Source organism: Tinamus guttatus, unplaced genomic scaffold (assembly GCF_059628265.1).
Source record: "Tinamus guttatus ecotype Peru unplaced genomic scaffold, ASM5962826v1 Tinamus_guttatus_pri_ptg000141l, whole genome shotgun sequence".
Classification (NCBI taxonomy): domain Eukaryota; kingdom Metazoa; phylum Chordata; class Aves; order Tinamiformes; family Tinamidae; genus Tinamus; species Tinamus guttatus.
Window position 1 is genome coordinate 1,388,128 of NW_028288675.1, and position 13,729 is coordinate 1,401,856.

Sequence of the window (13,729 nt, forward strand, 5' to 3'; positions counted from 1 at the left end):
GTAAGAAAAATGAGCAGGAGGATATGGAGAGGCATATCATTAAACAATGTAATAGGAGAAGCCTTAGCATCATGGAATTGATGCATCAGTATCTTCTCTCCCTTCCGAATAACAGCAGTGAAAATGATTCTGCTTTTCTTAAAAGCCAACTGCTATGGTCTCCAGCTCATCTTCAGTTGTGTGCCAGAGTGGCAATTTTATAAGTTAGAGGATCCAGTACACAAGTTTGAAAATATACACATTGAAAATCAGGGAACAGAAATTCACTGAGAGTGATTCCTTAGAGGAGCCATCAGTTTCCAGACTCAGAAGTTCTCAGACTTCAGAGTTGCACATTAATTTGCCTCGCTCTTGCCACTTAAATATATAGAGAGATAAAAATAGTGTACAATGTATTAGACAAAGATTTCTTCACCAGTGACACCAAGACCAAGAACATATGTGATGTAGAGGCACTGGAAGATGACCAGCTGTGCTCTCAGTCTGTTTAGTACCCTAATAGGAATAAACCTTCAGCTTGAAGCATTCTGGGGTACAGGTTGCAATGTAATAAGAGATGTGAAAGAAAATTAAATATGAAATTGGATAATGGACTTAATTTACTGTACTAATAGGCAGCAGTCTGGTTATGATGTTGCCAAACAAGCATATTTAATATTTTGCTATGGTGAGTTATTCTGGGTGCAAATTAATTTTCAGAGAACAGTGCCATTTGGGGAGGGGAAGTAAAAATGAAGAAGTCAAAAAGCTATTGCTCTTTATCATCTGTAAGGAAAACTAGATATTTGGAAACATGTCAGAACAGATGAACCCATTTTATTTTTCCACAATAAGCCATGCCAGTTTTTCCCCTTTTCAATATCTTAAGCGGATTACTGTCACCACCATCCCTGCCAATAAGCAGACTCATTGGAATATTTTTCAAAAATGAACACAAATATTGGATGCAAGCAGGTGGGATGAATTAATTATAAACATATGGTTCTAACATAATGATTTCTGCAGTGCAGCGTGGAGACATTTAAGGGTCTAGCTATACAACACTCTTTGGCAATAAAACCTACTTACAAAATTTATCTGTTACACAGATATAAATGTTTGTGGAGCCAGACTCACTAAAATGATCCAGACTCAACAACCTGTCACACACACATACTTTTAGGGTATTTTTCTCATCCTAAGCCATGGCAATGATCTGGTTTACAGTATCTTCCCAGTTGTGTTAGCACAACTGGACAAGCTGTCAAGCTGAGGCACAACCACAGAAGACAGGGACTGGGAGGTGCGGGGAAATGGGACTTTTAAAGCCTGCTTCACATGATTAGCAGCTGCTTGATAAGCTCTACACTAGCCTATAGCAACCCTAACTGCAGGCTGCGAAACCTTTTGCAATGGAGGAAATTTAAAAGTTTCCCAGCTTGCATTCATCTTTGACCAATTCTTAGTCTGCTCTCTACTGATGCAATTATCATTTTCTTAGTTGATGGTTCAAATCTTTGAGGAGTTACACGCTCAGCTGGGTCACTGAAAAGATCCGGATTAGAGAAATATAGCCAGAGAACACACTTAAAGCAAAGAAAAAAAAATCCACATAGCAGATCCATATTGCCACACAAAGTTGAACCATTTGGAGGCATGAAGAAGTGGGGACACAGGCTGCAAATGGGGAAAGAGAGAGAGGACTGAGACCAGCCAGACTCTGCTGCCCGGGAAGGTTCCCATGTCTTGTGCCCCTGTGATGCCAGCACGAGGCTCAGCTCAGCTGCAGCCGGCCTGGAGAAGCCACTCTACTCTAAAGTAGAGGCATATCATGGATTTTATACCCATTCCATTTACACATGCAAATTCCCCTTTCTCATAGTTAGTTTAAACCCTGAAAAACACGTAAATATTCAGAGTATTTAGATTGTTACTCAAATTATTGGGTTTTACTAAGTTAAGCAGGTGCACTGGGCTTTTTTGAAGATGTCTGTGAAACAGACCAGACCAGGAATTAATAAAAAGTGGCAGTTTTTTTACAATCCAGTCTGAATTCTGATATAAAACAGTGGTATTATAAATACTACTACTGTATTTTAAAAAGTCTGCCTGTATTTTCAGTGAATACTAAGGCTGATTATCTATGAGCTCTGTTGGTTTCTGTAGAAAATAGTGCGAGATTAATGCTTTGAAAAATTAGATTCCTTTCTTGAGTGCCTACTTGAGTGCTTAAAAGCCTAACCTGGAAATTCAGATCTGTAAATACTTGCTTTTTTGAAACCGGGTTTTAAAATTTAGATTCATTTTTCTGATCTCCAGCCCTGAAAAAACAAACAAACAAAAGCCGAGCGTGCCACCTTTCTGCTGTCACAAAAGTCAGACACTTGCTACAGAAATTTTTATAGGACAAAAAGCTATTAGAAATGCTAGGGGACTATTCAAAATGCTATTGTTTTTCACAGAGAGTTTGCCTAAGGATTATCAAAATGCAATTTATTTTAAGAAGGCAAAAAGCCAAAACAGTGGCTTTCTATAATCCAGTAGATGGTGCTATGATGCAATAAACTGGTTCAATAATACAAGAAACACACTGAAGGTAAGAAAAATATATTTAGTCCTTTACCTTGTGCTGCTGGTTTTGTGGCAGGTGGTTTGGCTGCAGGAGCTTTTGCTGGCTCTTAAAAAAAAAAAAAAAAAAAAAAGAAACCAATTGCTAAGAGTTATATTTTGTAAGACAGAAACATGAGGAGCATTTCCAATGAAAGATACTGCCTGTGGCAAGTTTTTAAAGTGGAGAATCAGCCAAAGATTTTCCCCAGAAAGGAAAGTTGCTTTCAGCCAACTCAATGTCATGAAAAAAATAGCCATCCAAAGGTCTAAAGCAACCAGAAAACTCTTGCTATTAGCCATTGAATCACTTCTTTAACTTTTTTTTTTTTTTCATTTAGCCTTTGAACTTTCTTCTCGGGTGCCTGCTCCTGCAGAAGCAGGAGCTCCAACACGCATACTTGGCAAGTGGTAAGATGGCTACTTTCAGGACTGCAAGATACCTGCATTTATCTCTTCTTCCTCAGATAAAGTGTGCTGAGCAGCAACACTTTTGGGGGGTTTTCTTAACACCTCTGAAAACACACGGATTCTGGTTTCTTTTGGGTCCACATAATCTTTTGTTTTAATTTTAAATACTTTTTTTTTTTTTTGAGCAACCAGAATACTTTTCATTGGGGGAAAAAAATAACATGAAGGATATTTAGTTCCAAAATTTCTGTAAGTTATTTATATATTTAACTTTGCAGTAGTCTTAAAATAAAAGTTCAAGCATTTTAAACATTTTGGGGAAGCATATACTTTAATCATGCATTTGAGTGAACTTTTGAAGCCTTAGATATTTCCTAATTTTTATTATGCATCACACTTCCAGAACAGTCCAGAAAAGATTTCAGAAAAGATTCTGAACAGTCTTGCCATCAAAACTACTTGTAACTATCTTCACTGTGTTGAAGTTTGCTTCTACAGTTGAATGCTTACAAATTTATAGAAAAAACAGTGTAGGGCTCCCTTGTTACCCGTGTGTTGTTCTGAGAGAATGGCTTTGTTGTTTATGCAGAAAAGCCCAGTCTCAACAATTCCGCCTCGTGGTTTTGCATTTGTGAGGAGGCTCCGTTTACACAGGTCTGATGGTTTTCAGGTGACTGTCTGCAAACCTGCCGGACCCTGAATCGTCTCAACTCATTTAGAAACTTGCTGCTATTGAGAGCACACTTGGCTGAGACTTCGCTTGACACTTGCTGCCCTGTGAAACCTCTGCTTTTGAAGACAGTGACAGAAGGAGGGAGAGGCAGAACTGCCAGCCACAAAGAAGAATATGAGATTAGAAATAATATAAGAATGAATTTAGAAAGTGGAAGGCAGCTGGAGTCTAAACATGTCATTTTTCAATTATAAATGGTATAGCTACGTTCTTCTTTGTATTTCAACAATTCAGTAACTATAATTTTGGATTATTGAAACATGCTATTTGAAAGAACATGACATATAAAAGTGATCATAACCTACTGCATAATAGTGTCTTACTTTTAAGTTCTTTGGACACAGCAGCTTCTTCTTTATCTGTAACATAAAAAGACAACATATGCATGAAAACATGGTTAGAAAATGTGTAGGTAGACAGAAAACAGGAGTATTTGCTTTAGAGATAAAAACTTGATTTGCTGCAAAGTGCACTGAAATAACTCCGTGAATCATTTGAATCATGCTTCATGGTAGAATTGCATTAATTTAATTGAAAGTGCAAATGCAACAAAGTTTGGGTGAATATGGACACTCCTGTTTAAGTACAGTAAACTGTGGGAATTTCAAACTAATAAATTCTCCCACCTTGTGATGAAGAGTGTATGCATGGCTCTTGCAATGTGGAATAACCTGCAAGTCCTTGGATACTCAGTCCTAAGTCTAGACCCCTCAAAAGCAGGTAAAATCTGCCCTTGCTTAATCTAAATGAAATTAAAATAACTCCGTTATATCAAAACACAGCCTAATCAGACAGCCTCTCAGATTTAACTAAGCTGTTTGATCTCTGGTTAAGGCAGACAATTCTTCTATTGTAGAACATTTTTACGATGGGTGAGGGAAGATGTGGAATTTTTACCAAGTAGGTGCAAGGTGCAGAAATATTCAGGATGGACTATCTTTTCATTATAATTGTTTGTTCAATTTAACATCCAATACTTTATTTGGTTAGCAAACTGGGTCATTTTGATAACTGTCGTGAGCATCTGGCTTATCTTTTTGACTAGCATCACCCGTGCAGCCAAGAGCTGATTCATGAAAGCTCTGTGAGACAGGAAACAGAGAGATATGTAGGATGGTTGCAGAAGTTCTCTTGGATGCTCATAAGGAAATGAGCTTCCTTAATAATCTAAGTTGAGCCGAGAATATAGGTGTGATAATGCTTATGTCTACAACGTAAATGAATGATAAATTAAGGGCTCTCAAACACTAATATAAGAAGTACTTCAGGACAGAAACTGCCAACCTAAGTAGCTTGCAAAATGAAGACTATTCCATTACTGATAACGATATAAAGTTGCTTCAGTTTCTGTTGCTCTCTAAATTGCTATGAAAAAAGTTGATATGAGATAAAGTAATGCAAATGACTGCCAAGTTGTCTAATACAAAGTCGTGAAAAATTCAGGGGCAAATATATTTCTATTTGGGTGATATACTGCTCTGAAATAAAATGTTTCTAGGTTAATCCTCTGCTTCCATTAACTCTCTGTGAAAGCATGTTTTGCAGGCATTACTTCAAAGTATGATAATTACTACATTTAGATGAAATTAATCATGAAGCAGCTTTCAGCCACGTTATCTAGCTAAGGAGCCTGTTGAAGCCTTCAAGAACTGCCTATTAGTTGCCAGATATGGAAATTTTAAAAGGTGTACATTGCGCTGATATGAATCATTTATCACAATAATCTGCCATTGCTGGAGGTTATAAAAAAATAAATTGGCAGCATCATTTACAATAACATACGGGATCTAAATAAAGCCCTAAAGCTCTTTCTTTCATTTTTTTTCATATAAGTCATCATTTATTAGGATAACATACTTTAATATATTTTGGAGCCATAATTCATGTTAAAAGAATCAATGAATCTTCCCATCATCTGAAATACATAGTAACCGCTAAAGTCTGAGTAAATATCTGAACAACTTTTTCTGGTGAAGAAATTCTTACAATTGCTCTTATATTTAAGAGCAAAAAAATACCAATAGCTGATTCCAATAGCATGACATGACAAGAAAATGTAAATATTTTTACTTTTAGGCTACTCTTTTCAAGTCAAGATGCCTAAAGTTAGATTTTTAAATCCATATTTATGCAGCTGGCTAGGATGTTTTACAAAACATTTTCCAGAAGAAATTTTGTTGGATCCTAAAGCATAACTTTTGAAGGTATGCTTACATCAAAGTACCTCATGCCTACGTGAAATAAATGACCTAATTGTAAAGCTTTGAGTAATCTGTGGATCTGACTATTGGAAGGAAAAGTAATCAAGATCTCTGAACAAGTCCCTAAATCCAAGCACCTACTATTCTTAGCAGATATAGCTCTCTAAAGGGTACAAGGAGCAGGTAACTAAACTCACAGAAAGCAAGCAAACAAAAAAAAATGGAGTAATGAGTTATATTGCCTTTTTTATTTTCTACAGGTCTGTGGTTTTGATTTAAATTATTGGAGTGTATGTGTCACTGGGGAAGACAGCTCATAATATCTCAGATCTTCAAAGCTGTAATACTTTTTTTTTTTCTGGTCTCTCTTTCTGACCTTAATACTATACTGTCAATAGCTCTGCTTTTCAGGTTAGTTTAGAAGAGAGATTTCCAGGAGAAATTACCTTTTCTCTCCACTTGTGCTAGGCAAAGTGTACATGTTATCCTAAATATCTCTTTGCCAATCAGCCTGGGAAGAGTAATTTCCAGAACTTTAGATTTTTGTCTCAATAAAACTTCACATATGAGATCTGACAACAGAAAAGGAGTGTGTATCACATGGAGTCAGTAGTTACACTTCATGGAAACCTTATAACATATTTAGGACCATACAACATGTTAGCATCAGGCCAGGTGTGCTAGCTGTCTCAACCAGCAGCGCAATCAAAGGCACTGTGACCTTGAGACCTACTTGACATGCAGCCATAGGAAGTACTTCTTCGTATTGTTTTCTTCTGTTTTGTTTTCAACAACCTAAAGCAATGAAAAAATTCTTTTTTGTAAGTGACTGGGATTTACTATAGAAGATCAAGACTTTAAAATGTAATGTTGTTGGTATTTTGGGTTCCCAAATTCAAACCACTCAATTATTTAGAAGTTGCTGAGGCCCTTTTTTAGATTCCAGTCTTCTTAAAGACTTAGATAGACCACCCATCTACTAGGACATTGAAAGCTACTGGGTACTTCTGACAATCTTAACTATAGGCTTTTTTGAAAGCACCTGTAACAGGCTGAATACCAGAACTAACAAAATCTTTTGTCAGCTGTGTAGGACTGAGAACCAACCTTTTGTTTTACAGTTATTCTCAGGAGATATTGGAAGACAGATTTATTCTGCTCAGTAGTCACAAAATGTAAGTGTTATTGTACAATAAAAAGCAGCTCCCCTCTTTTCAGGTTTTGAACAGGGTTCTCTTTTACTGCCTCTTGAAAAATGATTATAGCTAAACTTTTTTGTTGTTGTTAAAAAAAACACCAAAATTTTAACAAACACAATCAGACTTTGTTCTTATCTGCACAGGCTAAAGGGATCAATTTTGAATTCAAACTAGGAATGTGCATCTGGCAGCCAGCATAGATGTATCTCAGAGAAACAGTAAAGCAGTGCTTTATTCTTTTGCCTCTTTTTAGTACAGAGCTCGATCTTTTCCTCGGGCCTCGATCAGCATTCTTTTGAAGTAAACTAGCAGTACACAGTAACTGCAAATGACATCTAAACTACACATGGGGCAAGACGAAAAAAATCCCTCTAAGCTCATATAGTGCTTTTCATGCCAGTGAGTCCCTAGGAGGTTCATAACAAGCCATTAGACAAGGATGTCCCGATGTTATACTACAGAGTGTGGTTGTGTGAGTTTAAACAAATTTACCAAACTGAGTATTTCAAACAATGGTCTGATGTGAATTCTATATCTAGAGTTCACAAAACCTTTACACATTTTTTAGCAATAGATTTATAACATAATGTACATTTTGGAATAGCAGATCTTCACTAGCCCCATACAACCTATCATTTTATGTATAAACAACAATTCTGGGAAATAGATACGTCTGAAAAGATATTCTTTTAAAAGGGCCCTCTATACTTTTTCTTCCTAGAAATGTCTTATTAATTTATATATACACACATACATACAAAGGGAAAAAAATCCTAAATTAAGGGTTTCAGACATTCAGAATAAATGAATATTTCAAAGAAGATATATTAATAGCTCTGCCAATAGCACACAGTTAACAATAGCTGCCTAAAGCCAGTTTCATTTCTGAAAGCATTGTTTTGAATATTGTATTGATATAAACCTTTCTTAGGAAGCTTACTGAAGAACATGATCATAATCTCAAATTTTCAACTAAAAATAGGAATATAAGGATTCCTCTGTCCTAGCTAATCTGAACTAAGCACTGAAACTTCTGGAAATTACTAAATGTCTACAGAATTCACTGAATCAAAAGCTAAAGAGAAATTTAAATTAAGTAGTTACTAATGAAGGAGTTGTCATCCTAAACCTTAGCTTGCATCCACTGCCTCCCTTCTTTACCTGCTAACTGATGACCACCTACCAGAATGGACTTAATTAAATCCTGCTAGTTGGCTAATTGGTCTACACACACCCACAGAAGAACCAAGTGTATCACACAACATGATCATAGCTCTATCAGTTAACTCAAAAAGAACTTCAACCTACAGCACTGCAAATCCTGCCTTGCTTGTCTCTTACCACTGATTTTGGCTTAGGTATTTAATTAGTTTCGTAGTAAAAAGTTGGTGAAGAAAGAAGAGCGCGGACAAATGAACAGAAACTTGAATTATCGGGGGAATGGTACTGAAAATTGACGTGTTATTTTCTGACACCATGAAGTGAGAATTGTTCTGGGTCTCCAGAAAAAAAAAAAAAAAAAAGGCTTTTGGCTGTTTTCATTGACCACCATTTGGAAACTTCCTTCTGATTTTGCACATCCAGCACCACAGCAGAGCTTTCGAGACAATGCATCTTATAAGCACAAAAGCTAATGTTCCATTTGCTGCCCTTTTGAGTAAGGGTTCAAAAGAGTGGAAATAAAAATGATAGCAGGTGGCATCTGATGGCTGAGAATTTCCATCATGTGAGTGAAAAACATAATTAAAGTCGCTAAGAGACCAGTCTCAGTACAATCTGCTTTCAAGCTGGCAGATGAACCCGAATTTAAAAACAATTTATTAAGTACCAAGATTTGTAGTTAATGTGATTTACAGTGGTAAAAGAGTAAGTCACCCTGGATAGCTGAGTGTTATGAAGTTAAGAATGAACCCCTATGAAACATAAGATAATTATATATGCATTTTTCAAAACTCCTACTGAAATATATTTTGGTCTAGTACTTTATTTATTTGAAGATCTTTCTTTTCTATAGCTTTTTCCATAAAAAAGTTAGTTATTTCAACTAATATTCCAGCAAGGGAAGTATTTTGACACCAAAGTGTGTGTTTAATTCTGAACTTTCCTTTAAAACTTGTACTCAGTTGCTTTCTAATTTATATTATTTCTGTTAATTTTATGCTGTTGCGTGGCATTAATAAAGTCAGCATCATCTTAGCACATTATAGAATTCTGGGGAGTATTCTTTTTTATTTTGATTTCAATCATGACTAAACCACAGATGCCAAGTATAGAAGCATCTATCAGAGTGCCTGCACTTTCTATGGTAATGTCTATTTTATAAAACATATAAGACATATATGTATATATAAAACAAATTAAGATTTTTTCAAAATTTCCTATCACAGGGTATTAAAACAATATTGTTTCTTCTTTTCAGGCTGTTGAAAATCTAGCAAACCTCCCTTTAGTCACTAACGTAAGATTTCCTTTGTTACCATGCACAACCCTAAAATTCAATATTGGCATACAAAAAGCTGTTCAGCAATACATTTGTCTCACATGGAAAATTCTGTGTTTGGACCAGCACTTGTTTCTGTTCTCTGTCTTAATCACTGAGCGGGAGACTGCCATATGCTCCATGACAGCTACTGACAGAAACTGCCCTTGCATCTTTCAAAGACTGTTTCTTGGTGAGTAGGAGAAAGGCAGCTCATTGTAACAGGGAGGCCAAAATCACCCACAACAAAAAGCAAAGGGCTGCACCACAGCTGCTTCAGAGCTATTCTTTGATCTCTATTGATCACGGACTCAGACTCAAACTAGAGTTTAAATAACTTTGGGAATAACTCAGGTCTCCTTACTATCCAAATATCCACAAAAGCCTTTTCTTCCAGTCATTTGTCAAACACTTAGAAGAAGTTCTGGGATCTAAGTTGGCTCTACGAGGATATAGCAGGAACTAATGTCTGCTTCATAAATAAAATAAGATATAAGTATTTGTAGTAATAGATCTATTCTTCCTGCTGTGTAAACGCTCATTAAAATTTATTGGCAGAGTCTAGTAACTCTTGAATCCCAGACCTCAGGTTTTCTGTTTAAAGCTCCTGAGCCTCTAGGGTAAGAGGTGAGGGAGAAATGGAGATGGGCTTACTACTGATAGGTCAAACTGGGAGGAAGCAAAACTGCAGTAACGTGAAGTCAAGTTTCCTCAAGCAGCATGGGACAAGATTATGAGAAACAATTTCTGATGGTGCTGATAACTAATGTGGGATATAAAGGGGTTGAAGGTTTTAGAACTGTGAAAAGGGAACATGCTTTTCTTGCTTAATATAGTAGAAAACTGGTGATGGTGCTTGTCTAACATTTTGGCAGATCATTTAAAGTTTAGTTTGCAAATCTCTCTAGCAGGGGTTGTTTTGCTGAGTATTGACTCTGGTATTTTAGTATATAAATAAAAATAAATATTTCACATAAAAACAATTGCTTCAAGTAAGCTTCCAGGAGCAGTGTTTTTTTCTTTTTCTTTTTTTTTTTTTTTTTTTTGTTAAGAGCAACACATTTCTTTGAGATTGGATTCAAGCGCTTTAACTACATCTACCATATCAAGTAAAGGCATAGGGAAAAAGCAGGGCATTTGATACCCTAAAGGGAGTCGACAAACTGACTTTAGTGCTCCCCAAAGCCTTTCTATGCTCAGCCCTTGTGTGTTTTGCTTCCCTATGCACTGCCTTTACACACCACCATGTCAATCCCCATTTACAAAGGAGGTCTATTTTATGAGTAGCCACACAGAACTGGAAAGCCCAAAGCAGCTCAGTATCAGAGATACGTAGAAGCCTAAGGTCCACAGAGCTTTCCCAAATGTTGTACAGCAATGTGCATGACTGAAATACTAAATGCTACCTCAAGCAGATTTCCTGAGATGATGAAAAAAGAGTTTCTTCAAAAGAGTCAAAAAAAAAAAAAAAGTAAAGAAAGATAGGAGCAAACAATGATTCAGTTATAGCAAGAAACAGTCTGCGCTTTGGGAATGACCAGTTTCAGCTGTAGCAGTGACTCATGGTTTCATTAATTAGTGATTACTCCTTTCTACTTTGAAATTGCTGAAATGGATTGAATTCAGTCTCCCCTACCACACAGCAGGTAGAAAAATGTTCCTTTGCCTTCTGTATTCACCAGGAATAGCTCAAAAAACCCAAACTCTGGAGCACAATATTAGACCACAGCCATCCATGTAAAGGATTTTAGAGTTACCATGTAAAGGTAACTCTAACTACAGAAGATACAATAATTTAGTAAGCCCTTCTTTTGTGTGTGGCAGATGTAGGCAATAACTTTAATTCCTAAAATTTAAGAACCATATTTTTTCCTCAAATGACCTTCCATACCATCATTGAGTTAGTGGATATATTATTACATATGAAAACTTTCTTCATCATTTTTTACTTTTTCTTAAAAAAAGTCTGGAGGATAGAGAGCCAATGCATTTCTCTTAAGAAAAATGGGCACCAATAATTTTTGAACTGCTTACAAGCAGATTCCTTTTTTAGAGTCAGACTAGGCTTTGTTAAACTGACATTTATTAAGCTTTATTATGATAGACATAATATGTCTTTTTTATGTATTGATCAACACATTTTGATTATTTCCTTTTTGTTGGACAGGCAGATATGCAGATGGCATCTGTGAACATTTTCACTATCATCATGAAGATTTTTTTTGTTCTTCAGAACATGGATACAGGCAGCATGCTCATTTTGGGAAAAGGGAAATCTTGAATAATGTAATGCCCATTCATTAATCTTTATAGGTGACATACAATACTCTAATTACACTCGTGAAAGTGAAGCAAAATCTATGAAAAAGCAACCTCACACAGAACCTACTGCAAACAAGCTAAAAATCAATACGCTTATAACCACAGCTATGTAAGACTCTTCCTCTGAAGAACATCTGCCCATTCTATTATCCTAATCACTCAATAATACTTCATCTGACTTAGTCTCTACGAGTTACATATAACAAGGCCACAAAATCAGCTCTGCTTCTTGAAAAATAGATCAAGAGAACAAGCATGGCCACTGGGAACATTTACTGCAAGGTTAAACAAACATAACTTAGAATAAAGAGTAAAGGATGCACTTATATGAATCAAGAACACCTCTATGAACCTTTCTGTGAGAAAGGTGTCCAGGAGACACCTCGTCCTTCTGAACATGTGGCTTAAAGAATTTTACCATCTATGTGGTTTCTAAAATTTAGTAAAAGCTTTTAAAAGTATATTTAAAGACCAAGGGATTTGTTTGTTTGTTTGTTTTAAAAGTAAAGTAAAACTAAAAAGCATCAGCCTAATTGAATACACTAAAGATTTTCACTGACTTTATTCAGCTCTGGGTCAAGCTTCCAGCTTGTCCACTGAGTGACAACAGAAAACAGATAGCACTGTCTGGTATATAATTACAATTTGACTGATGGGTCTGTGCATAGATATTTTGCATAGGATAATTATCTTAACTATCAGGTCTACTGATTCAGATGAACATCTTATTTTGAGGGAACAGAACTGTTTTTCTTCATTAAAAAGATTAACTTTGCTTTGTTTGAGGCATAGGCATATTCTAATCCTGTTATTTCTGGATGTGACTAGAAAAATAAACATTACATTAATCCCCAGACCAACATAAACACTGTTGATGTAATAAATTGGATTCTTTAATTAAAGCTATGCCACCCAGCTGGTAGCACACTGCAGGTACTTCATTTTACATAACTGAAAGACCAAATGCAAAAAGATTATTTGATTACCTGTGTGGTCTTTATATTGAGCATGTACTACATTCAAACTTGATTATTTCTAATATTGTCTTTCTCCAAAAAAGTACACTGACACACTGTCAGCACAACCTCAGAAGAGACTGACTCTCAGTGAAATGACTATTCTGCTTTGCTCAAGGATGATTCTCATGTCAGCTTATCAAACAAGTGATTTTATACTACAAATGCAAGCCTCCTTCCTTTTCTCTTTATTATTAAAGGGCTGGCATTTCTAATCCTTTACCAACAGGGTCTTACCACCGTTTTCACTTCTCTGATCATTCCCTGCTCCGTTGTGATCAAAGATGGAAACGAATGAAAGCCAGGAAGCACGTCTGGGCTGAGCAGTACTCAGCATAGCCTTGAAAGCTTTCAGCTCTCACAAGAGTTAGCAGAGGTTGTGCCACCGGAAGGCCCTTCAACATTATTCACCTGCCACTTAAATTTCATGGACAGAGCAGGCTTCTCAAACAGTGAGTATTCATTTCCTTCTCTTCTAGAGCTTTCTTTGCCCAGTACATGGAGGAAGGAGAGGGAGTGGAGAGGTAGAATTTCCTCTAAAGCTGATTTCATGCTAGATGAAAGAGATCGCTCCTTGCTCTCACAGTCCCCCGCAATCAATTCCAGTGTTGAGTACGGCAAGGTGAAGGAGACAAAAGGGGAAGACAGGGAAGGCTTATGTTTTTTCACAGCACTTCCAGTTCATAGAATGCTTAAGGTTGGAAGGGACCTCTAGAGGTCATCTAGTCCAACGCCCCTGCACTCGCAGTTTTTGTGCAATGATGAGCTCTATGTCCTGGAAG

The 13,729-nt window shown here is 36.5% G+C and overlaps 1 protein-coding gene across 1 annotated transcript in view; it reads right to left on the reverse strand.

The window, feature by feature from the left end:
- TRDN (triadin) overlaps positions 1–13,729 on the reverse strand; it is a 270,244-nt gene that overhangs the window by 84,814 nt on the left and 171,701 nt on the right. The window contains exons 16-17 of the mRNA XM_088521987.1: positions 4,054–4,089; positions 2,603–2,656 (exon numbers count right to left, since the gene is read on the reverse strand). Of these exons, the coding sequence (XP_088378113.1) occupies positions 2,603–2,656; positions 4,054–4,089 (90 nt within the window). The remainder of the gene's footprint in view (positions 1–2,602; positions 2,657–4,053; positions 4,090–13,729) is intronic.